General features: G+C 41.8%; 1 protein-coding gene and 1 long non-coding RNA gene across 2 annotated transcripts; one reads left to right on the top strand and one right to left on the bottom strand.

Moving 5' to 3' along the window:
• Window positions 1–4,214: 4,214 nt before the first annotated feature.
• Window positions 4,215–5,210, top strand: LOC117513514 (N-fatty-acyl-amino acid synthase/hydrolase PM20D1.2-like). The gene has a single exon (XM_034173684.1). The coding sequence runs from the start codon at window positions 4,215–4,217 to the stop codon at window positions 5,208–5,210; it is 996 nt and encodes a 331-aa protein (XP_034029575.1).
• An 8,837-nt stretch (window positions 5,211–14,047) lies between these two features.
• On the bottom strand, window positions 14,048–25,896 carry LOC117513376. The gene is made up of 4 exons (XR_004561596.1): window positions 25,887–25,896; window positions 19,974–19,981; window positions 16,663–16,666; window positions 14,048–14,148 (listed from the first exon to the last, which is right to left on the bottom strand). It is a non-coding gene; the product is annotated as an uncharacterized LOC117513376 (long non-coding RNA).
• Window positions 25,897–26,623: the final 727 nt, after the last annotated feature.

Raw genomic sequence — 26,623 nt, 5'->3', positions numbered from 1 at the left:
GTTACGCAGATGATACCCAGCTTTATCTATCCATGAAGCCAGAGGACACACACCAATTAGCTAAACTGCAGGATTGTCTTACAGACATAAAGACATGGATGACCTCTAATTTCCTGCTTTTAAACTCAGATAAAACTGAAGTTATTGTACTTGGCCCCACAAATCTTAGAAACATGGTGTCTAACCAGATCCTTACTCTGGATGGCATTACCCTGACCTCTAGTAATACTGTGAGAAATCTTGGAGTCATTTTTGATCAGGATATGTCATTCAAAGCGCATATTAAACAAATATGTAGGACTGCTTTTTTGCATTTACGCAATATCTCTAAAATTAGAAAGGTCTTGTCTCAGAGTGATGCTGAAAAACTAATTCATGCATTTATTTCCTCTAGGCTGGACTATTGTAATTCATTATTATCAGGTTGTCCTAAAAGTTCCCTAAAAAGCCTTCAGTTAATTCAAAATGCTGCAGCTAGAGTACTGACGGGGACTGGAAGGAGAGAGCATATCTCACCCATATTGGCCTCTCTTCATTGGCTTCCTGTTAATTCTAGAATAGAATTTAAAATTCTTCTTCTTACTTATAAGGTTTTGAATAATCAGGTCCCATCTTATCTTAGGGACCTCGTAGTACCATATCACCCCAATAGAGTGCTTCGCTCTCAGACTGCAGGCTTACTTGTAGTTCCTAGGGTTTGTAAGAGTAGAATGGGAGGCAGAGCCTTCAGCTTTCAGGCTCCTCTCCTGTGGAACCAGCTCCCAATTCAGATCAGGGAGACAGACACCCTCTCTACTTTTAAGATTAGGCTTAAAACTTTCCTTTTTGCTAAAGCTTATAGTTAGGGCTGGATCAGGTGACCCTGAACCATCCCTTAGTTATGCTGCTATAGACGTAGACTGCTGGGGGGTTCCCATGATGCACTGTTTCTTTCTCTTTTTGCTCTGTATGCACCACTCTGCATTTAATCATTAGTGATCGATCTCTGCTCCCCTCCACAGCATGTCTTTTTCCTGGTTCTCTCCCTCAGCCCCAACCAGTCCCAGCAGAAGACTGCCCCTCCCTGAGCCTGGTTCTGCTGGAGGTTTCTTCCTGTTAAAAGGGAGTTTTTCCTTCCCACTGTAGCCAAGTGCTTGCTCACAGGGGGTCGTTTTGACCGTTGGGGTTTTACATAATTATTGTATGGCCTTGCCTTACAATATAAAGCGCCTTGGGGCAACTGTTTGTTGTGATTTTGCGCTATATAAAAAAATTGATTGATTGATTGATTGATTGATACATATCTTGAAAACATCATTTTTTTATATTGATTTTTAAACTGATTGATATTTGGACATCGTTTGAGTTCATCCGTCAGGTTATTGTATAATCTAGGGCCACACATTTCATAGGAACAAGAGTTGAAGTTGTGTTATTATACAGGACACGGTGAAAGCAATGAGTTAAGTAGGACGTCAACCACACAAGTACATTACCAGCAATCCCAAAGTGGTTCTCAAACCTATTCAGTAGTATACAATCATCCACTGTGTCAGACGCAGCACTAAGATTTAACAATAACAGCACCGTCATGGAGTCAGAGTCTATTGCAAGCAGAAGGTCATTCACCACTTTAGTAAGTGCTGTTTCCGTGGGATGGAGCATTCTAAAAGCAGACTGCAGTGGCTCAATGAAATTATTCTCAGTAAAATGGTTATTGAACTGGTTTTGCTAATTCTGGGACAATTCTGTAACTTTCCACTGTTCAGCAATAGTCGTGCAACTATACAGGTGTACTAATTAGAGAAGTAATAAAACAAAGATAATTGTCTACAAGCTAACAAAATAATGGGAAACTCCTAACTGGATTGCTTTGTTCAATCTGGTAAAGAGCTAAGAGGATGATACTGACATCTACTGATGACAACGGGTGATTGTAAGAACAAATGAATGGTAGGAACATGGTTCAGGCATTCTCTGGAACAGTGGTCTCCAAACACACATCATGTACCCCTGTACTTCTTGATTTCCACTTCTTTTTGTTTTGCCCAAAAAGGGGTTCAGCTGGGGGGATTCTGTTTGTTCAGGTGTGTTCAGAAAATAGTGACAGGTATGATAAAAAAAAAATATGGAGCGAAGAAAAATATGTAGGACAGAAGTACACCAAGGCCACATACGGAAACCCAGTACTCTGGAACAACCAAAGATCTGAGTCACATGCCAATGATTGCACATAATTGAAAATGAGGTAACTTTGGCAAAAAGCAGAATTGGTCAGAGGGTGATCACCTCTGTCTGGTTGTCTGCATCTGGACAAAACATATCTAAAGGACAGAATGGATGTCAATGACATTTTGGAGTCAGCTTGTTTTTGAAACAATGAACAGTTGATTACCTCTTAATATTAATCCTGCAAGGTTTTGGGCTTTCCAAGAACCCACTTTGAGACACAAAGACCTACAGACAAATAGCCCCTTCTTGATGTACATTTGTCTTTCTATTAAGGATTTCACTACATTAGAAAAAAAATCTGCAAATGCTACACTGCATCATCTTGTTGAAGAATGTCCTGAGCCAGAAGGTGAGGTTCTAAAGTTACCAGTCGATGCTCCTATCCTCACCTATGGGCATGGACTGTGGGAAATGACCAAAAGAACGAGGCCACAAATACAAGTGGCAGAAATGAGATGCCTACAGTTGATACCTAGGCTTATGCTCAGGGATAGGTTAAGATGCTCAAATCTGTGGGAGGGACTCTGATTAGAGCTGCTGCTTCTTTGTACCAAAAGGATCCAGATGAGGTTGTTCGGGCAGCTGGTGGTGAGGATGCCTCCTGATAGTCTCCCCAGGGGGGGTCTTCCTGCCACTTCCAACTGAGAGGAGGCCCGGAGAGGACCCACGGCATGTTGGAGGGATTACATTTCCCAGTTGGCTTGTGAAGGCCTTGGAATCCCCCAGGAAGAGTTAGAGGATTTAGTTGAGGATACGGAAGAGTGGGGTGATCTGCTTATTCTACTGCCATCACAACCTGGAATTGGACAAGCAGTAAAAAATGGATGAATACAGGATCACTTAAAAAAAAATTAAACTATGTTAAAGCCACACAGAACATGAACCAAACTAATGGATGCAACAGTGTTTCGAGCTGCTATTAATAACACACAGTTTCAGAAATATGAAACAGTTTTAACAAAAATTTAATTATCATCGTCAAGCCTACCACCCCCGGAGAACAGGTCACCAGAAAGAAACCTCCAGACAATTTATCCTGGATTTAGGTTTTTCACGGGTTCCAGGCATAACCCATCCTTCTGTCATCTGCTGTAAGTTCCTCTTCTGCAGTAGGCTGCTTTCTTTTCTGCCATAAATTGTGTTTGCTGATGGGCCAGTGATTGTTTTCATAAGCTTCCTCCATGTCTCATCTCCATAAATTGGGATTGATTTGATATTGGCATTGAACAGTCTGACCTCAGCTGTCAACATCAGTTACGTGATGTACTCAGGATAAAGACTTACTCTGTGTTCTTAAGGTTCAGAAGAAATGGGCTGAATGTAGCGCCTTTGATTATTGTGCTCCCACTTTATGGAACAATTTGTCAGTGTACATCAGAATGATCAATCCTCGAAGGCCAGTCTTAACATATATCTGTTTTCTACCCCTCATAGTCAAGGTATGGTATGCCATTTATTTTATCTCCAATTTTTTAGATTAGTATTATTTACTGTCTACATCCACCATCTATGCCAACCATCCAAGCAGGTAAGCAGGGTCTCCACACCTCTCTAATATTTCCATCAATTTGCTGAAGTTATGTGATAAATGAGCATCCCCTTGGTTTTCTCCAGCTGTTGGGGTCCTCAACACTGAGACACCTATGTGCTGGATCATGTCCAGAGAAATGCTCTGCACAGGCATAATATCATTCCCTCATTGTGCAAGGGATACTCCTCATCGTAACTGACTGGATCCTCCAAAGAGACCTAGTACCAAAGGTATACAGTCGTTGGCTCAGGTCACTGGTCATCCTCCAAGTTTTACAACCATACAGTAAGAGAGGAAGCACCAGAACCCTAAAGACTTGGACTTTTGTTCTCCTACAAAGGTATAAGCATTGCCTGGTGGACTGTAGATGGTTCTCTAGCCTTTTTTGGTGGTTTGTTGGTGGGATTGGCACTTAACCACCATAAAACCCTTCTCAATGTTTGGCATCCTGCACTGAAAAAAGAGAATGACAATGACAGACTCTGGATCAAAGTTTAAAATAATTAAGTTTTTTAAAATTTTTGCCCGTACTTTATTAATTGCGGCCGTGGTGTTATTTACCATAGTCTCTTTCAGAATATTTTCACTCAACGTTAATGTCGGACTTCAACTTGCACACTGGGAAAAGACGAGCAATGTTTCGCTTGTCATAAACCACCATCAGAGAGAAGAAGTTTTGGACAATTTTAAAGAAGCTATTTGGATCCCCACCGTGTCATTCACAGAGACAGAAATCAACACCACAGCGCTACTGGAATTTAACAAACTTATCCGAAAAGCTTTCCCTACTATTTTTTCTTCAAAGTTGGTTCATCATGAAGTGGTGTCAAACTATAGCCACCTATTTTGGGTGCAAGGATCACAGCCTGACCTGGCACCCTACATGTTGCTGGCCCACATTGATGTGGTACCTGCCTCAGAGTCTGACGGCTGGGACGCACTACCATTTTCTGCCAAAGAGGTTGATGGCTTCATCTATGGTAGAGGGACCATTGATGACAAGAAAAGCATAATGGGAATTCTCCAGGCTGTAGAGTACTTACTGATACAAGGATACGCACCACAGAGAGGATTTTACATTGGCCTTGGTCATGATGAAGGAGTGAGTGGCTTCAATGGGGCACTGAATATAGTTCAAATGTTAAAACAGCGTGGCGTTCAACTGTTGTTTGTCCTGGACGAAGGCCAAGCTATACTGGATGGAATCATCAATGATCTTGATGGACTTGCTGCTCTCACTGGGGTCAGTGAGAAGGGCCAAGCCACAGTAAAGCTGAGTGTATCTACAGAACCGTGCCACTCATCTATGCCTCCAAGCGAGACCAGCATTGGTATCTTGGCTGCAGCCATCAAAAGTTTTGGAGAAGACTCTTTCACATGGCACCGAAGTTTCTGGCATATGAAGACAGATTTTGGCCAGTTTGTAAACCGTTGGATAAACAGCTACCCTGGAGTGCCAGTATTCTAAAGGGTCTTCTCCTGTGGAGAGGTTCCCTCCAGGTGCTCTGGTTTCCTCCCACATCCAAAGACATACAGGTGCAGCTCCATCCAGCGATGGGAGTTGTATTCGTGTTGGCGATCCTCCTGTCCTGTGTGCCAATAGCATTTCTTGTATATTTGTCCGTGAATTGTTCTGTAATTTATGTTTGTAGCATGGCCCAAGCAGAGGGTCACCCATTTGAGTCTGGTCTGCTTGAGGTTTCTTCCTCAGAGGGAGTTTTTCCTTACCACTGTTGCTCTGGGGGTTGGTAAGGTTAGACCTTACCTGTGTGAAGTGCTTTGAGGCAACTCTGTTGTGATTTGGCGCTCTATAAATGAAAATAAATTGAAATTGAAAAACCAACTTAAAAAAAAGTGTTACAATTGGTAAAACCTGAATGAATTAAGTTGTATGAACTTACATTTGTAAGTACAAACTTTAAGTTCATACAGCTTAATTCATTCAGGTCTTACCAATTGTAACACTTTTTTTTAAGTTGGTTCTTTTTTCAGTGTATATAGGTCCTGAGACAGGTTGATGCTGGTGTCTATATCTGGATTCCATAGCATGAAGCAGGTGATAGTCTATGACACAAGAAAGTAAGTTGGTACATAAAGCAGATAAATAAGGAAATCAAAAATAAATAAATTAAAAACATCCCCTTTTTCCTCAGTACGGTAAAAACTTGATCTGTGTCTGTTTGGCTGGATGTGCTTCAAAAAAGTTGTAATTTTGCCTCCTGCCGCTAGACGGGGTGAGTGATGGCGATGGGTGGTGGTGGTGGGGGGGAGTAGGGGAGCAATTGCCTGCCCATAATAACCACCAGACATGACTCATTCAACGTGGAATACCACAGCAGCCACAGACAGGTCTCTGGCAGACAAGGAGCAGAAATCTGACCCAGCAGAGTTTGTGAATGGGACAGGAATGAGTGAAACCAGGCTAAAGTTAATAGCGCTCCAAAAGGCTTCAAAGATTTAGGACTTTTATAAATTCATGAAGTGTTTGCTTTGGATGATCTGTAAAAGTCAAGTGTCTGAATTTCTAAATACTTTGCTTTTTATTGATAGGATGTATCAGTGTAATAACAAATGAGGCAACCAGAAATTTCCCAAAGAAGAAACCCGTACTTCCTTCCTTTAATTCCCTGTTGCTTACGCTGATTCTCTGGGCAAAAATCCCATTCATCAAGTCATCGCGCAGAGCTCCTAAAAGTCAGAACAGAAACAACATATCACCTTGTCAGATATGATTGTAGCTCTGATCATCATCATTCTTGCCCAGACTTCCCCTGTGGAGAGCAGCACTCAGTTTGAAGACTAACACATGTTGGACTGTGGACTCATTATTTGCTTATGCAGAGACCTTCCAAAGCTGGAGGTCGGACAGCCAAAAGTCTAATCTGTGGGCATAGGAGGAACACAGAAATAACATATTGTACAACTTAAACGATGGCAGGGGAGCAAACTGTGAGCGCTTATGTTACATGAAAACAGCAGGCAGGAAGTGTTTTGCAACAGCGGAAAATCTTCAGGTCCACTCTGACCACCAGACGGTCACACTTCATCTGGCCTGCAGGCTGTGGTCAGTGGATGGGTACCTTTCCTACCGTGAGGGTTGGATACGCCGTCATATTCCCCCTCACACCAATTTGTTATTTAAGTTTTCTGCTTCCACACTGATGGACGGACTGTATCCTTGGAGGGGATACAGTCCTGAAGGTGAGTCTTTTTTTTTGATGCCTTGGCTTCGGCCTCGCCATTTAATGACTTATCCTTGGTCTTATCCTCGACATCGTTTGGCATCAACAATGCCAAGGCACCGTTTACTTCCCATCAAAAAAGCACCCGTCACGGTAACTTTACACATACAAACGTCGGTGCAGGTGATGCTTGAATGCACTGTTTTATAGTCACCGCAGTACTGCGCACACAGACACCTGCATGTTATGCTACGTTATGCTACGTCTACTAACGTGTAAAAATCTTCAGAAACTGCCTTGTCACTACCAAAGCATTATTACATTCCTTCACCTGGGTAATGTATTAATGTCTGTGATCCCAACACTTTGAGCCAGGAAAGTGCACTAAAGATTATATAAAGCCATTTGAGGAAACCGATTACCTTAAACCATTTAAGTTTGCCAACTTAAATAAAATAACTTTCAAAAATTTTATTATTAAAGTTTTAGTAACTTAACTATTTATAGTTAATTAAACTTATGTAAATCTAGTTTATGTTTTTCAATTTAAAAAAGTGACAAATTTCTGCCTAAAAAATTGCATTATATTTTGGATTAAATTTTTTTATGCATTCTATGCCTTTACTTGTTGACAATAATCTGCTTTCTAAAAAAAAACAACAACAACAACAAAATCTAAAAGGACTACAACAGAATGAAAAATGCTAAATGGTAGCCCATGAACAGAACATGCAGTTTTTCATAATGGTAAAAATGTAGCAGCTGCACGCTGTGTTGTTATGACTCCGCCCATTCGCTCCCTTCAATACGCAAACTCACAATCTCCGGCATGGAAGTCGGACTCGCTAACCAGAAGGCTAAAATCCAGGGCTCTGGCCTTGTGACCAAAGAATCCTTTTGAGCTGTTGGGAGTGAGGTTTACTAACTACATCTGCACAGTGACACCTGCTGGCCTCCGTTACATAAACTCAATTAAAATGAGTGAAAGGAATGCACTGGAAATACATCACCAACACTTAAATGCCCCAAAACTTTAAACACACTTAAAGGAACTGAGTTGTTATGACAACAATTCATTTTTGAGTTAGTTTAATTAATGGAAATGAGAGACTATAACTTTTTCAAAGTTTGAGTTCCATTAACTTAATTATTGTATTAAAATGGAGCGTTCGGTTTAACAGTGTATAATTCTTGGCCTTGATATTGACCTGGTACTATGGCTTGGTCTCAGAGACCCAGGACTCAACCTTGGCCTTGGTTAAGGTGGACTCAACTTCAATGCTGATGATCACAGGTTCAATTCCCCCAACAAACAGCAATGTTGGTGAAGAATGTGAAAAAAACAAAAACGGCTCTTGTCTCACTGTGAAGGTGCCCATTGATCAAATTCCTTAATCTACTTATCAAAAGTGTTCAGAGAGCACAGTGAAGCCACGGCCACTTTGCTGTCAATAAAGTACATCAACTCATTTCCATAAGAATTAGCATGGGGTGGGAAATTTGACCTTGACCTTTGAATTCCTACTTGGATTCGATTCCTGTTCATACTATTTGACTGTGTCCTTGGATAAAACTCTTCATCTGTATTGTCTCAGTTCACCAAGCTGTGAATGGGTACTGACCATGGCTGGAGAAGTAACCTGTGATGGACTTGCATCCCATCCAGGGGCGGGGTAGTAGACTCTCACACACTTCATGGTACAGAATCCAGGGATAAGCAGCTATGCTTCTTCTTCTCTAACATTGAGTTCCCATGGGATAAAAAAGCTTTTCAACCTAAAAAAATTATAGGCTGTTCATCTACAATGATCTCCAATGCTTTAAAATAGACCAAAAAACCAGAGACACGTGGAAGAAAATGGAAAACAACCTTCAAAATGGATGTTTCTGTGTAGGCTCTCAGTTGTCCAGGTGGTTTACATAGTAGAGAAGCTTGAATCTTTGACTGGACTGGGTTGCTTAACGCGAGGACGTTTCGCTTCAAATCGCAGAAGCTTCCTCAGCTAAAATTCTTGCTCTGGTGGTCTGACTTCTGTGTTAACTCTTGTAGAGAAGAATAATCAAAATGAATAGAAGAATAACCAGAATGGCAAAGGCTCACCCATTGATCAGCTCCAGGATGATCAAAGACAGTCTGGAGTTACCTGTAAGTGCTGTGACAGTTAGAAGACGCCTGTGTGAAGCTAATTTATTTGCAAGAATCTCCCACAAAGTCCCTCTGTTAAATAAAAGACATGCAGAAGAGGTTACAATTTGCCAAAGAACACATCAACTGGCCTAAAGAGAAATGGAGGAATATTTTGTGGACTGATGAGAGTAAAATTGTTCTTTTTGGGTCCAAGGGCCGCAGACAGTTTGTGAGACATACGCCATGCAGCACCGCCGCGACTCGTGGAATTCCTCCGCACGTCTGTCTCAATGTGCCGAAAAAGTGCTGATGTCCACGTCTTTTCACAATTCCTGTGCTAGTCAGACGACATCCCGGATAAAACACAGCGTCCAGTTTGGAAATGAACGGCACATTCCACTGTTACAGGAGTTTTTGTCATGGAAAGAGGAGCAGAGGCTTCGTGCGTCGCGGCGGTGCCGCATGGTGCAGCAACGCCGTGATGAAGCCTCATGGGACATGTTCTGGCATGTCCAGGCACATCCACAATTTCTCGGATAATCACTCGATGGAAAAACTACTGACAGCTGTCTGAACGCCATCTCAAAGCCGTCCTGTGAGACCAAAACGGAGGTGGTTTTCTCTCGCTCCAGTAGCGAATCCATTGTGACGCGCGAAGCCTCCGCTCGGCTTTCCATGACAAAATCTCTTGTTAAATGTGAAATCTGCCGGAAAATGGTTGATGTCCAGCTCTTGTGATAACCAGAGAAATGGCACACGATGGTCACGGATCTAGACAGCCATCCGTTTAGAAATGAAATGGTCGCTCAGCCTGTCGATGGCGGCTTCAGAGCGCGGCGCGCCCCACAGCCGCTGGGGGCCGTCCTTAAAGCGACAGTAACACTCCGTATTCTCTACCAAGCCCATAACATTCTCACCGAAAGCCAGATAAATTTTTCTAATGGTTTCCAGCTGCCAGTCTCTAATAGTTTCTGAAAAAATTCTGATGGAAAAAAAGCCCAAATCATTCCGCCATTTCCTGGCAATGAAAAAATCGACGAGAGGCTGGACCACTCCTCACTCAAAGCCTGCTCACAGGCGAATGACGCAACCGACAGGCGTGGAAAAACTCACGCATGCGCACGAGGGTTCAAGCTTGTCTGACGCAATCACACGTGATTCAAATCCATATGATTTTTGAAAAAAATAATAAGGTCGGATACTTTTCTAATAGACCTCGTAGTGATTCACAGCATTGCTAAAAAAGCAGTTTGAGCATAATAGTTTTGAGTTTGTAGCGTCAACAGCAGATGCTACTATTATTGTGAACACCCCCTTTTCTACTTTTTTTTTTTACTAATAGCCCAATTTCATAGCCTTAAGAGTGTGCATATCATGAATGCTTGGTCTTGTTGGATTTGTGAGAATCTACTGAATCTACTGGTACCTTGTTTCCCATGTAACAATGAAATATATACTCAAAACCTGGATTAATCTTTTTAGTCACATAGCACTACTATTATTCTGAACACTACTGTACCTTAGTATACACTAGTAGAGTTCTACCTTAGAAGTGGAATGTATTATAGAAGACATACCTTACTGAATTTTCATTGATCACTGACTGTTACAAACAAACATTACATCAGTTCTTCCAATCTGAGACTGCCCTCTCCTCCCCCCCAAAAAACAGCCCCCAGGTTGTTTGTGCAAGCACCTTATTCCAATCAACAGTTGTGTTTTAAAGTCCAATTACGTAAATGTATTTACACAGCGCTAAATCATAAATCACCTCAAAGTACTATAAATGAACAAGGTCTACTATATTGTTTCTCAAACTTTTTTTTTTTTCACAAGAACCACTTAACCAATCAAAAAAAGCTGTGTGGACCATCTAACTCCTCAAATATCAAACAACACTAGGTCTGTTTACCACTCCAACCAATATGTGGTTGGAGTGGTAAACATATATACAGCTTGGGACTCAGACGAGGGTGGTTGCATCTCCTCCACTCTCCCTTATCTCTCTGCTTTTAACCTTCAAGTTCCTACTTCACCAGACTGTGAATTCCTCAAAACTATATTGGATTCTGGATCTATTGGACTACTATTGAATTAATCATGGAATTGATCAGCTGGTCTCTGAACACTATTGACACCATTTTTTCTACAAGAAGGTCAGGACCGGGGGATCCTGCCTGCCCAGATGGAACGTATCCTGTGGGCTATGTCCTCGACTCCTGGAGTTCCTGGTGTGTGGCATGCTTGGCACTTTCTCTGTTGAGGATGTCGAGGATTTATTCATTTTTGGTCTCATGGCAGCAGGGCTGGTACTTTTTGGCTTATGTGCTGCCCTGATCTACTGGAAAATTGGCAAGACGGCAGCATCAAGAACCACGGGCCCTCGCTTGTCCATCATGATTAATGAGGTTGGCAAGGCAGTGCATTCTCAGACTGTGTTGAGTTTTGAACTCCAAGGATGACACCTTGGAGCTGATACGTGCCTTGCAGTTGAAGCTGAAGGTTTTGGAGGCCGGTGAATATTCTTAATTCATAATTGGGAATATTCTTAAATCATAATTGGGATTTGGCTGTTCGAGTGGAACTGTTAAAAGTGTTCTTCACTGCTCGGCTGCAACACTACAGGCTATCTAGCCTCAAAGTCAATTGGCCACTGTTTACCTCCAGAGGAATTTATTCAGGCTCTGGTGAGATTATTCAGCTCCATTCTTATCTCAACCCACAAGGACAATAAACTGACAGACTTGCACATGGACTGAAGCATGCTCCAGTTTTCTCCTCTTACCTGTCTTCCTGCCCCCCCTCATGGCATGCCCCCGTTCTTCCCAAGCTGGCAGGCGGTGTGACTTGACAGTTGCAGCGGCTACAAACACACTCACATCGCCTCAATTGGAAAACGGACTGTTTCAAGTTTAGTGCACATAAACAATGTCAAATGGATACGTGTTGTCCTAATTCTGATGTATGTCATTATTACGGTAAACAAGTAATAATTGTGGATTAATTGCTGTTTGTACGTGGAATGTGAGTGTGGAAATCTTGTTGTTGTAATGACAATGACAGTAAAAGCTATCTATCTATCTATCTATATTACTATCTGTTAGACTTTAGTTTTAAACAGTCTGAGAAACACCCAATTAATTCATTTAAAATGGAATGTTTAACTCTATCCTCACAGACTGCTCTTTGAGAATGACTGGTCTAGAACAAGCCCATCCCACGGCTTAGAACAAACTCCCTCAGCATAGAAAGAGACCTAAAGTAGACCAGACTCGATGGGGTGACCATCTGCTGTGGCAATTCTAATAATAGAAAACAAAAGGCAAAACACATATTAGGCAGAATATGCAAAAACAAAAAGAGATGCAAATAGTCAACCATTTGAGCCATATATTAGTATTTGCAATTGTGGGTTAATGGAACAAGGTGAATGTCAAGGAGGTCAAGGTGAAGGAGTCAGTGAGTGAGTCAGGCAGTCAATCAGGCAGTCAGTGAGTCAGTCAGTTGTGATGCGAGACCATTCACCAGTGAAGGACATCTCCCAAAGCCTACCCTGAAATACCAACTTATACACAAGATGCATCACCACTCAGTGAGTTCTTCGGATCTAAGTTTGCTCTATAGAGTGCACACCTATTGCTGTTTGTTTCATCTTTAATATCCCGATGTGACAGAGCTGTGCATTTCTACTGTATCTGCCTCTCAATGGTCTGATTACCAAAATCAGCGTGATCATGTATCAGTGATACTGATCATTGGATGCATGAAAATTGGTTGAATGATGTCCAGAAGGAGATCTAATTTGAGGTCCTAAAACAAGATATTTGTTCACATAGAGCCTGGTTTCAAGAAAATGAAGAGGATATTGCTATTTTAAATAGAGTATCGCCTTTATTTAACCAGATAAAAGCCTCATTAAGATTAAAAATCTCTTTTCCAAGAGTGACCTGGCCAAGATGGCAGCACAACAACATGGCCATGAAGACTATTATGAAGCTATTGCTATCTTCTTCTCCTTTCAGCTGCTCCCTTTAGGGGTCGCCACAGCAGATCAGTCATTTCCATCTCACCCTGTCCTTTGTATCTTCCTCTGTCACACCAACCACCTGCATGTCCTCCCTCAGCACATCCATAACCCTCCTCTTTCGCCTCCTCCTGCCTGGTGGCTCCAGCCTCAACATTCTTCTCCCTATATACCCTGGGTCCCTCCTCTGCACATGTCCAAACCATTTCAATCTCGCCTCTCTGACTTCGTCTCCAAACCATCCCACCTGAGCTGTCCCTCTGATATGTTCATGCTTAATCCTGTCCATCCTCATAACTCCCAAAGCAAATAACAACATCTTCAGCTCTGCCACCTCCAGCTCTGCCTCCTGTCTTTTTGTTAGTGCCACCGTCTCTAAACCATACAACATAGCTGGTCTCACTACTGTCTTGTAAACTTTCCCCTTCCCCCTACAGATATGCTTCGGTCACTAATCACTCCTGCTACCTTTCTCCACCCACTCCACCCTGCCTGCACTGTCCACATGGAGCAGCAGGGGAGCTATGCCAGGCTGCTCTTCGTGGACTTTAGCTCAGCATTTAACACCATCCTTCCTAGCAGAATGGTGACCAAGTTGTTGGACCTGGGGGTGTCCCACTCTATCTGCCTGTGGATCCTGGACTTCCTGATGGACTGCTCCCAGAGGGTGAGAGTGGGCCCCCACATCTCCTCAGCCATCAGCCTCAAGGATGTGTGCTGAGTCCTTTGCCCTACAACCTCTACACCCACAACTGCACCCCCTCTCACCCCAGCAACGATATCATCAAGTTTGTTGATGACACCACCATGGTGGTACTCATTTCTGGAGGGGATTAGACCGCCTATAGAGAGGAGGTGCTTGCAGTCTGTGTGGTGCAGGGAGAACAACCTGATCCTGAACACCTCAAAGACAAAGGAGATGATGGTGGACTATAGGAGGAGGAAAATGTGCATTTAGTCACTGGCTGACTTCCAGTTTCTGTGTGTGCACCTGAAGGATGACCTGACTTGGAGCACTAACATCATGGCCACCATCAAGAAGGTGCAGCAGAGACTCTATTTCCTGAGGGTTCTCAGGAACAACCACCTTCCACAGAGACTGCTGATGGCCTATTGCTGCTTCATGGAGAGCATTTTGACTTACTGTCTGTGTGTGTGTTCTTCCAGCTGCATGGCCGCAGACAGGACAGCTCTCCAGGGGGTCATCACCACAACCCAGAAGATCGCCAGTTGTCCCCTGCCTTCACTAGAGGAACTGTACACCTGTTGCTGTCTCAGGAAGGCAAAAAACATAGTCAGAGACCCCTCCCACCCTGTGGACATCATCTGTTTCAACTGCTGCCATCAGGCAGACAGTACAGGACATTGAAAACGAAAACAAACAAAAAAAAACAGACTGAAAAACTGTTTTTTGCAAGAGCCATTTGTGCACTAAACACCGTCTTTTTTATGCTCCTGCCGTACTGGCTGAGAATGAGCTCATGAGTGTTTTTAGTATTAGTATCATTTTAATTTTAGTATTCATTTATTATGTGTTTACATGCATCCTGAGGTGAGATTGCACTTTTTAATTTCATTGTGCTAGTATGCACAATGACAAATAAAGACATTCTATTCTATTCTTCTTCATTTCTCTACCACACTCTCTATTACTTTAGACAGTTGATCCCAAGTATTTAAACTCATCTACTTTCACCACCTCTACTTTTTGTAACCGCACTATTCCCACCGAACTCCATCTCATTCACACTGAGTCTAGCTCTGACTGACTTTCATTCTCCTTTTCTCCAGAGTGTATCTCCACATCTCCAGGCTAGACTCAACCTGCTCTTTATTCTCACTACAGATCACAATGTCATTTACAACCATCATAGTTCATGGAGACTCCAGTCTGATCTCATCTGTCAACCTGTCTATCACCATTGCAAACAAGAAAGGAATCAGAGCTGATCCTTGGTGTAATCCCTTCTCTATCTTGAATGAAACTGTCATTCCTACTGCGCCTCTCACCGTTGTCACATTATCTTTGTACATGTCCTGCACTACCCTCCCATACTTCTCTGCCAGTCCAGGCTTCCTCATGCAATACCACAACTCTTCTCTTGGTACCCTGTCTTAAACTTTCTCTAAATCCACAAACACACAATGTAACTCCTGTTGGAATTCTCTGGACTTCTCCAACAGCACCAGCAGAGCAAACATTGCATCTGTGGTGCTCTTTCTCAGCATGAAACCATATTGCTGCTTACAGATCTTCACCTGTTTTCTAAGCCTAGCTTCTGCATTGTTTCAAGGTCATTACCCATTTACTCCTGGGTAAATGGGTAATGACCTTGCTTGGGGAAGTAACCTGCTTTGAACTGGCATCCCATCCATCTGCTTGACAACACAAAATCTTAAGATAACCAAAGGGCCTATATAGGACTTACTACTTTACAAATTTAAAAAAAATATACATTGTGGATTACTGTGAGGCCATTTTGAGGCTGGACCATCAAAGCGAATAATAACAGCACTGCATATTGTTCAAAATTTGCAAACTTCTCCAACCAAACATACAGATCAAGGTCTCTCTGAGGTCCACTGGGACTGGTGCTTATCTCTGTATTCCGTAGCATAAATCTGAGTCTAAGATCTCCCCTGGATGGGATGCCAGTGTGTCGCACATTACTTCCTCACCCAAACCCAGTATCCATTTACAGCGGGGTGGACCTGGGCAATGCAGATGAAGTGTCTTGTCCAAGGATACAAACAGGTTAAGTGGAGAATCAAACCCAGATCTAAAGATTGGTAGCCCAACTCCTTGTCCCTTTGAGCTAACACAGTACAGAATCAATCTTGTCAAAATTCCCCTGTCAGTTTTCACAGTGGTTCATGATTTGGTCTTGTATCTTGTTAGAACTCTTGAGAACTCTGTTCCAGTAGAGTTTATTTACACAGAGTTGATGTGAGACACTTTGACGGTTACCTGGACATGCTCCATCATAACTGAAGAGTAGCTGCTGTCTAAATGTTTAAAACCAGATAACGTTCATGCTTTCCAAGGCTTTTGAATGATTTCCTACATGTGTTTCATTGCCTTTTTGGAGTTTTTGTCTGCTTTCATATACACATCACCACTACATATGAGGTGTTTTTGGTAGTTATTTATGTCTCATAAAACACTTTGACTTGCCTCAAAGCTGCTTATAACACAAACTTTGCTTTTGTTAAAATTATTTTGTCGTTTCTCTTTTTTCTACTCTTTTTGGTCACCTCCTCCTTTATCACTTTTCCTCCTTAGCAGCCTTACCTCATCATGTTTTTGTCTCCCTCTCGTCTCCTACCTAGCCCTCAAAATGTTGTGCTTCCTCCCTCTCTCACTCTGTTTGTGGTCAGTCACACTTAATCTAGCTCCATCCATCTGTTTCTCTTCATTCGTTTAGTCTTGACTGTTTTCGATTAAGATTACATCAGGCTTTGACCTATTAGTGTGCTGTGAGCCTTTTGAAGTCATTGTGTGGTTACAGGTTAAACTCAAACCCCACCACTCTTCTTATTCAACATAATACAGACTGTAATCTGGGGGGTTGAACGTTATGTGCACCAGGCTCTATGTTCTTAAACATTTTCAGCCAAGGGACTAAAACGACTTTTTCTCTGAGCTCGGGGATCATTAAATCATATGAGAGTTCTTGTCATGTGGAGACCCACTAGTAGAGGGCCTGTGAACCATTTTGGGTCTCAGCACATAATCCAACCTAGCAATCTGTGAACTGGAATAAGGCGTTCGTTTAACCTCATATCCTGAGGATTTTGATTACATATTAATGGTAATGTGCCAACCGTAGAGTTTCTGTTCCTTATTAGAGTTTCACTTCAAAGTAAGGCTCAGGTTTCCCACTCAACTTGGTGTAGCTTTTCTTTTTCTGTACAAAATCATAGGTTTGTTTGCAGGACTATACACTATTAGTTGAGCCCAACCGACATATCAGTTTGCCGGTATGAGCCTTTCAAGAAAATATAAGTATTGATGTTATTTTAGCATATGTAAAACTTTTATTTAATGAATAAACAATACCTTGGCAGTTGTAAATAGTGTTATTATGTAGTTAGTCCAACAGAAGGCATGCCAACTGCATTATTTATAATGCTGTCAAGCATGGCTGGGACCTCCATCATCCCTTGCTCACATTAGTTACAAGACACGGAGGCAGAGGGACTTGTTAATATTAATTGTCAACCAAACTGGGTGTTTTATAGTGACAAGAGACAAGTGGTCGCTATGCCACAGGCTAAGCAGGGACAAAGGAGACAAGTCTACTCAGCAAATGCTGAGTGGCCCATGTGGCACAGCGACTGTCAATCTAAGTGTAGACAGTGTCATGTAAGCTGGTTGGTTATATTTGTAGTTGGTGTCAAAATCCAACCCTTCATCCTTGTTGTGACACCTAGGTAACAGATCAAATAGAGGATTACCTGTTGGGGTGAAATACAGTAGGTGCCTCGTGGCCTCTACAGTAGCCATGAAGACCCAACAGGAACTGTGGACATGAGATGGTGAACAGGGCTCAGGTGAAACAAGAAGTCTTCAACAGCAGATCAGGCAGAGGAGGTAGCGGCTTGTAAAGCTGCAGCAGGACCTGAGACGCCAGTTGTCTGGGATTTTCGAACCATTGGACTAGGCAAAAGATCTGTCAAGGACCATGTGTTTGTGTCATTCCCACATTAAACAAACACATACAGAGGCGTCTCTAGAAAGACCATGGACGTAGATTTTCTATCCCATCTGGGAATCAATCAAGAGACAACCTTCCTCACTACCAAGAGATTTCCGTTATTTATAAAAAGTTCATGTTAAAACTGTGAGACATCAAACCTCCGTTACATTACTTCCTCATAAGGGTTTGAGAATGAAATGTTACGAATCACTACCACTTTGTGTGTATATATTGACAGATATATTGGTATTGGAAGTTTTTTGCCCACTAATATTGGTATCAGTATCCCCCAAAAAACCCCATCCATATCAGTCTGGTTTTATTTAGAACTTGACACAATATTATTATTTGAAGACTTTGCAAAAAAAGTGCCCGTGGATCTTAGAATCTACATATTTCTGAACTGCCATTGTTGCCCTCTCATCATCGCTCATCAGAAGGCTAATAACGAAAATGTCAGCATTCATTTCCAGATGTTGATGAAGATATCATGTCTCAACCCGTGAAGTATGTCTCCTTTCTGTCCTCCCCTTGGATGCCTAAAGATTGACTGAAATGTTAAACTGTACATCATCATTACTTCTGGGTCAAAGATGGGCTAAGTAGCCAATTGGCCGCATCATGATGCTAAACTGACATCTGTTGGCCAAGTTGTGGCAGGGTAGGATGTTAAAGTAATTTAAACTCATCAGGCTAAGTGGACACAGTTGACTTGAAGGCCTCGAACCTCCTCATGTCTGGCTGTGGGTAGATTTCTGTGCCAGCACTTCTCAATTAGACCACTGGATAAGAGGACGTGTGTGTGTGTGTGTGTGTGTGTGTGTGTGTGTGTGTGTGTGTGTGTGTGTGTGTGTGTGTGTGTGTGTGTGTGTGCGTGTGTGCGTGTGTGCGTGCGTGCGTGCGTGGTGTGTGTGTGTGTGTGTGTGTGTGTGTGTGTGTGTGTGTGTGTGTGTGTGTGTGTGTGGAGTCTGCCTGCTTGACTTATGTATATTAATGTCAGCCAACAGGCCTGATTTCACTTCACAGATGAACCGCGGAGGTCCGTCTGTTAAACATTTGCTTAATTACGTGTGCAACATTTACACCAACATCGTAAAAACGCTGCTGAACTGTGACGTGACTCTTTGTTACGGTACCATAAATTTACTCACTGAATATGTCAAATTAGATGATGAATGAATAGATTACATTTGAGTTCACATTAAAGCTACAGTGTGTTGAATATAGTGTCATCAAGCGGTGAGGTTGTAGATGACATTATGCTTTTGGTGGTCACAGTTTTAGAGATTAGATTCGATAGAACTTTATTGATCCCTTGAGAAGACACCCATTGTGTAGCAGCACACAGGGGAAGAAGCACACAAAGTATCAAAAGTGAAAGTAAAAAAGAAAAATAGTTTGAAATATTAAATACACAATATAAATACCAGACATACATATGCATATCAGTACTTTTTTCTGGTTACTACTGCTCCTCTCATTCCCAACTTCTATCTTCCTGTTACTCCTCCCCCCCTGACTGTTTCCCTTCATGTTTTTGCTTCTTTGATGATGGGGGTCTTCATGCTCCCTCACCTTCTCATGTGACACGTATGATCCTCTCACAAAAATGAAGGTTCTCAGAACTTGTTAGCTGGCAGGAGCAACCAGTAGAGAATGTATAGAAAAGCAACCACTGATTCATCATCTTGTTTTTCAAGTCTGGGCACATGCATTGGTTCCACACTTTGCTGCAACCACAGCACCATAGTACTGCATTGAGCCTTCAATGGCAACCACCCAGGTAGACAACGGGTCCATCCCCACATCACTAAAATGAAAGAGATGAGAAATGATGAAAAAAATTCTTGTAAAACTTTGAGTCTGCAGTCAAGTTTGAGATGAAATGAACAAACTTTTGCTGTTTATTTCAATTTAACAACTTTGTTAATTCAGATATTTCATCACAATTGATTTACTACCACCTTTATTGCAATTTACCATCTGCTTCCTTGCTCTACTGGTGGTTGGCTCTCACTGCGGTATTGTATCACTTCCTGTTCCGGAGCACAGCGGTGTTTTGCTGTATCTGTTAGCTGTTTATTCTGCGCAGTTAGATTGATCTAGATAACTAGATAACGATTTGTTTCACAGTGTAATCTTCACGTGCCTTAACTAAAGCACTCCCTCTGCTGAATCACCTCTAAATTATTTACACATTATTCACTTTGTGTGTTTTTAGGAATCCGCTAGCTTAGCACAGCGACTAGCTCTTAGCCGGTTTAGCATGGCGGCTTCTCCTGTCTCTCCCGCACTTTTCTGCTCTGGGTGTGAAATGTTTAGTTATTCCTCGGCCTCCTTTAGCAGTAATGGTACTTGTAATAAGTGTAGCTTATTCGTAGCTTTGGAGGCCAGACTGGGCGAATTGGAGACTCGGCTCCGCACCTTGGAAAATCCTAAAGCTAGCCAGGCCCATGTAGTCGGTTTCGGATAAAGGTAGCTTAGCCGCCGTTAGTTCCCCTCCAGCAGATCCCGAGCAGCCGGGAAAGCAGGCCGACTGGGTGACTGTGAGGAGGAAGCGTAGTCCTAAACAGAAGCCCTGTGTACACTGCCAACCCGTTCACATCTCTAACCGTTTTTCCCCACTTGGCGACACACCCGCCGAGGAACAAACTCTGGTTATTGGCGACTCTGTTTTGAGAAATGTGAAGTTAGCGACACCAGCAACCATAGTCAATTGTCTTCCGGGGGCCAGAGCAGGCGACATTGAAGGAAATTTGAAACTGCTGGCTAAGGCTAAGCGTAAATTTGGTAAGATTGTAATTCATGTCGGCAGTAATAACACCCGGTTACGCCAATCGGAGGACACTAAAATTAATATTGAATCGGTGTGTAACTTTGCAAAAACAATGTCAGACTCTGTAGTTTTCTCTGGGCCCCTCCCCAATCGGACCGGGAGTGACATGTTTAGCCGCATGTTCTCCCTGAATTGCTGGCTGTCTGAGTGGTGTCCAAAAAATGAGGTGGGCTTCATAGATAATTGGCAAAGCTTCTGGGGAAAACCTGGTCTTGTTAGGAGAGACGGCATCCATCCCACTTTGGATGGAGCAGCTCTCATGTCTAGAAATCTGGCCAATTTTCTTAAATCCTCCAAACCGTGACTATCCAGGGTTGGGACCAGGAAGCAGAGTTGTAGTCTTACACACCTCTCTGCAGCTTCTCTCCCCCTGCCATCCCCTCATTACCCCATCCCCGTAGAGACGGTGCCTGCTCCCAGACCACCAATAACCAGCAAAAATCTATTTAAGCATAAAAATTCAAAAAGAAAAAATAATATAGCACCTTCAACTGCACCACAGACTAAAACAGTTAAATGTGGTCTATTAAACATTAGATTTCTCTCTTCTAAGTCCCTGTTAGTAAATGATATAATAATTGATCAACATATTGATTTATTCTGCCTTACAGAAACCTGGTTACAGCAGGATGAATATGTTAGTTTAAATGAGTCAACACCCCCGAGTCACACTAACTGACAGAAGGCTCGTAGCACGGGCCGAGGCGGAGGATTAGCAGCAATCTTCCACTCCAGCTTATTAATTAAACAAAAACCCAGACAGAGCTTTAATTCATTTGAAAGCTTGACTCTTAGTCTTGTCCATCCAAATTGGAAGTCCCAAAAACCAGTTTTATTTGTTGTTATCTATCGTCCACCTGGTCGTTACTGTGAGTTTCTCTGTGAATTTTCAGACCTTTTGTCTGACTTAGTGCTTAGCTCAGATAAGATCATTATAGTGGGCGATTTTAACATCCACACAGATGCTGAGAATGACAGCCTCAACACTGCATTTAATCTATTATTAGACTCAATTGGCTTTGCTCAAAATGTAAATGAGTCCACCCACCACTTTAATCATACCTTAGATCTTGTTCTGACTTATGGTATGGAAATTGAAGACTTAACAGTATTCCCTGAAAACCCCCTTCTGTCTGATCATTTCTTAATAACATTTACATTTACTCTGATGGACTACCCAGCAGTGGGGAATACGTTTCATTACAGTAGAAGTCTTTCAGAAAGCGCTGTAACTAGGTTTAAGGATATGATTCCTTCTTTATGTTCTCCAATGCCATATACCAACACAGTGCAGAGTAGCTACCTAAACTCTGTGAGTGAGATAGATTATCTCATCAATAGTTTTAAAAAGAGAGCCTTAAATCAGAAGTGCCTGACTCCGTGGTATAACTCACAAACTCGCAGCTTAAAGCAGATAACTTGTAAGCTGGAGAGGAAATGGCATCTCACTAATTTAGAAGATCTTCACTTAGCCTGGAAAAAGAGTCTGTTGCTCTATAAAAAAAAGCCCTTCATAAAGCTAGGACATCTTACTACTCATCACTAATTGAAGAAAATAAGAACAACCCCAGGTTTCTTTTCAGCACTGTAGCCAGGCTGACAAAGAGTCAGAGCTCTATTGAGCCGAGTATTCCTTTAACTTTAACTAGTAATGACTTCATGACTTTCTTTGCTAATAAAATTTTAACTATTAGAGAAAAAATTACTCATAACCATCCCAAAGACATATCGTTCTCTTTGGCTGCTTTCAGTGATGCCGGTATTTGGTTAGACTCTTTCTATCTAATTGTTCTGTCTGAGTTATTTTCATTAGTTACTTCCTCCAAACCATCGTGTCTATTAGACCCCATTCCTACCAGGCTGCTCAAGGAAGCCCTACCATTAATTAATGCTTCAATCTTAAATATGATCAATCTATCTTTATTAGTTGGCTATGTACCACAGGCTTTTAAGGTGGCAGTAATTAAACCATTACTTAAAAAGCCATCACTTGACCCAGCTATCTTAGCTAATTATAGGCCAATCTCCAACCTTCCTTTTCTCTCAAAAATTCTTGAAAGGGTAGTTGTAAAACAGCTAACTGATCATCTGCAGAGGAATGGTCTATTTGAAGAGTTTCAGTCAGGTTTCAGAATTCATCATAGTACAGAAACAGCATTAGTGAAGGTTACAAATGATCTTCTTATGGCCTCAGACAGTGGACTCATCTCTGTGCTCATCCTGTTAGACCTCAGTGCAGCTTTTGATACTGTTGACCATAAAATTTTATTACAGAGATTAGAGCATGCCATAGGTATTAAAGGCACTGCGCTGCGGTGGTTTGAATCATATTTATCTAATAGATTACAATTTGTTCATGTAAATGGGGAATCTTCTTCACAGACTAAGGTTAATTATGGAGTTCCACAAGGTTCTGTGCTAGGACCAATTTTATTCACTTTATACATGCTTCCCTTAGGCAGTATTATTAGACAGCATTGCTTAAATTTTCATTGTTACCGCAGATGATACCCAGCTTTATCCAGAGGACACACACCAATTAGCTAAACTGCAGGATTGTCTTACAGACATAAAGACATTGTTATTGTAGTTGGCCCCACAAATCTTAGAAACATGGTGTCTAACCAGATCCTTACTCTGGATGCATTACCCTGACCTCTAGTAATACTGTGAGAAATCTTGGAGTCATTTTTGATCAGGATATGTCATTCAGTGCGCATATTAAACAAATATGCAGGACTGCTTTTTTGCATTTGCGCAATATCTCTAAAATTAGAAAGGTCTTGTCTCAGAGTGATGCTGAAAAACTAATTCATGCATTTATTTCCTCTAGGCTGGACTATTGTAATTCATTATTATCAGGTTGTCCTTAAAGTTCCCTGAAAAGCCTTCAGTTAATTCAAAATGCTGCAGCTAGAGTACTGACAGGGACTAGAAGGAGAGAGCATATCTCACCCATATTGGCCTCTCTTCATTGGCTTCCTGTTAATTCTAGGATAGAATTTAAAATTCTTCTTCTTACTTATAAGGTTTTGAATAATCAGGTCCCATCTTATCTTAGGGACCTCATAGTACCATATCACCCCAATAGAGCGCTTCGCTCTCAGACTGCAGGCTTACTTGTAGTTCCTAGGGTTTGTAAGAGTAGAATGGGAGGCAGAGCCTTCAGCTTTCAGGCTCCTCTCCTCTGGAACCAGCTCCCAATTCGGATTAGGGAGACAGACACCCTCTCTACTTTTAAGATTAGGCTTAAAACTTTCCTTTTTGCTAAAGCTTATAGTTAGGGCTGGATCAGGTGACCCTGAACCATCCCTTAGTTATGCTGCTATAGACGTAGACTGCTGGGGGGTTCCCATGATGCACTGAGTGTTTCTTTCTCTTTTTGCTCTGTATGCACCACTCTGCATTTAATCATTAGTGATTGATCTCTGCTCCCCTCCACAGCATGTCTTTTTCCTGGTTCTCTCCCTCAGCCCCAACCAGTCCCAGCAGAAGACTGCCCCTCCCTGCGCCTGGTTCTGCTGGAGGTTTCTTCCTGTTAAAAGGTAGTTTTTCCTTCCCACTGTCGCCAAGTGCTTGCTCACAGGGGGTCGTTTTGACCATTGGAGTTTTTCCGTAATTATTGTATGGTTTTGCCTTACAATATAAAGCGCCTTTGGGCAACTGTTTGTTGTGATTTGGCGCTATATAAATAAAATTGATTTGATTTGATTTGTGTCAGGATGGGTCACAAACCAGGTGGACACAAATGCAAACTCACAGCAGGTGCAGTTAGAATTAGGTTTAATCGTTGAAGAAGGCAGGGATTCAGTTCACAGGTGGTCCAGCAATGAGGCAAAGGTACCGACAGACGTGAGGCTGAGGCTTTATCGAAAAAACAGGCTGAGGTCAAAATACAAAGCGTGGTGGCAATCAAAGGCAAAGACAAAAACGTGGTCAAGGACAAAACAAGGTCTAATACCGGCAGGCTGAATACAAGACAAAAGGAGGCAGGAAACAACAGCTGGAAAGTGAAAGACATTCAACAATCAAGCAAGGGACTGTGAGACTGTGAGTACTTAAATAACTGGTGGTGTGATTATTGAAATAAGATTCAGGTGTCGGTGAAGGTTCTGGAAGGGGGTGTGACCAGTGAACAGAGATAGGCATGATACAAGATAGTGAAGGCAGGAAGACAGAGTGGGGTGATGAAACAGACAAAGATGTGTGAGCAGGTGCAAGAGCGGGAGTGAGTGAAAATGCAAAGCAGACTGAATCAAAGTGTGGGAGACAAAGACACAAGAGCTGGAGTAGTCAAAGAACAAGAGGCAATAACAGAAACCATGGACAGAACGCAGAACAACTATGACCGGTAACAAACTAAGCCTGAACATAAGAACTGAATACACAAATGAGAAGAGCAAAATAAACAACTGAAAAACAGAGAATAAACAAACCCAGTGACTAGAGAATAATGCAATTAATAAAACAAGATAACAGATAAACAGAAAATGCAATAAATAACAAATGGAACATAATCAAATAAGAAGCACTGCAGATAAATAACCAAACCCTGTGACTAAAGTATAATAAAGCAACACAAAATAAATGATAAACAGAGTGCAATAAATAACTAAAGGAACATAACCAGACAGGAAACACTTGCAGGTAAATAACCACCAAAAACTGTGACCAAAGCATAATACACACAATGTGATGAACAGAACTAAACTACAGCTACATAAGGAACCAAGAGTGAACAAATGCAAGGATGATTGACAAACAAAACCAATGATAACATGAACATGAAAACCTGACAAGAAACAAGACCAGCTTAAGCATGACTATGATACATGGCCTGAAAGCTCAGAGCACAAAAGTGGAAAAAAGACTTCAAAATAATAACAGTCGGGCCCAACAGGGCTGGATCATGACAATTTGATTACCATCACCAATATATAATACATGCAAATAACATGTATGGCAGATTGTAGGGTATCATTCTGCAGTCTACAACCCACCCACCCATCCCTTCTTTACATAGAGCCACAATAAAACTGATAAAAAATATGTCTCCAGACCTTATGACTCAAAGTTGGCAAGATAACATTAAAAAAATCAAAAGCTACCAAGTGAAAAAAGAGAAAAGGAGAATAAACTAAATCTGTCAAAATAAACAAGTGTAAACTTTGTTTCGTCCTTTGTTTGGGTTCCTGTGGCTGCTTCCTTGACTGCACATGGCATTAATGACCCCCGATCATTAAAAAAAAGAGTTACAGATTTCACACTCTGAACTCTACCAGAGTGTCCAGCTCATGTCTTTTAATAAATCAGTCACAGAGACTTCATTCAACCACTTCCTGTAAATACAGAGTGTCACCTCTAGTTTCAGTCTGTGTCCAAAGAAGATCACATAGGTCTCTCTCTCTGCCTGCCGTTTCAACAGGCTCATTCAAAGTGCATCATCTACAGTCCATAATACAACCCCTGGCAAAAATTATGGAATCACCGGCCTCGGAGGATGTTCATTCAGTTGTTTAATTTTGTAGAAAAAAAGCAGATCACAGACATGACACAAAACTAAAGTCATTTCAAATGCCACCTTTCTGGCTTTAAGAAACACTATAAGAAATCAAGAAAAAAATATTATGGCAGTCAGTAACGGTTACTTTTTTAGACCATGCAGAGGAAAAAAATATGGAATCACTCAATTCTGAGGAAAGAATTATGGAATCACCCTGTAAATTTTCATCCTCAAAACTAACACCTGCATCAAATCAGATCTGCTCGTTGACATTGACCCTATGCCATGACATTGACCCTACGGGTCTTCTTGCAAGGAATGTTTTCGCAGTTTTTGCTCTATGGCAAGATGCATTATCATCTTGAAAAATGATTTCATCATCCCCAAACATCCTTTCAATTGTCCAAAATATCAACGTAAACTTGTGCATTTATTGATGATGTAATGACAGCCATCTCCCCAGTGCCTTTACCTGACATGCAGCCCCATATCATCAATGACTGTGGAA

Source organism: Thalassophryne amazonica, chromosome 7 (genome assembly GCF_902500255.1).
Source record: "Thalassophryne amazonica chromosome 7, fThaAma1.1, whole genome shotgun sequence".
NCBI classification, from domain to species: Eukaryota; Metazoa; Chordata; class Actinopteri; order Batrachoidiformes; family Batrachoididae; genus Thalassophryne; species Thalassophryne amazonica.
The sequence above is the reverse complement of the archived record's forward strand: the minus strand, read 5'-3'. Positions and strand labels throughout refer to the sequence as shown.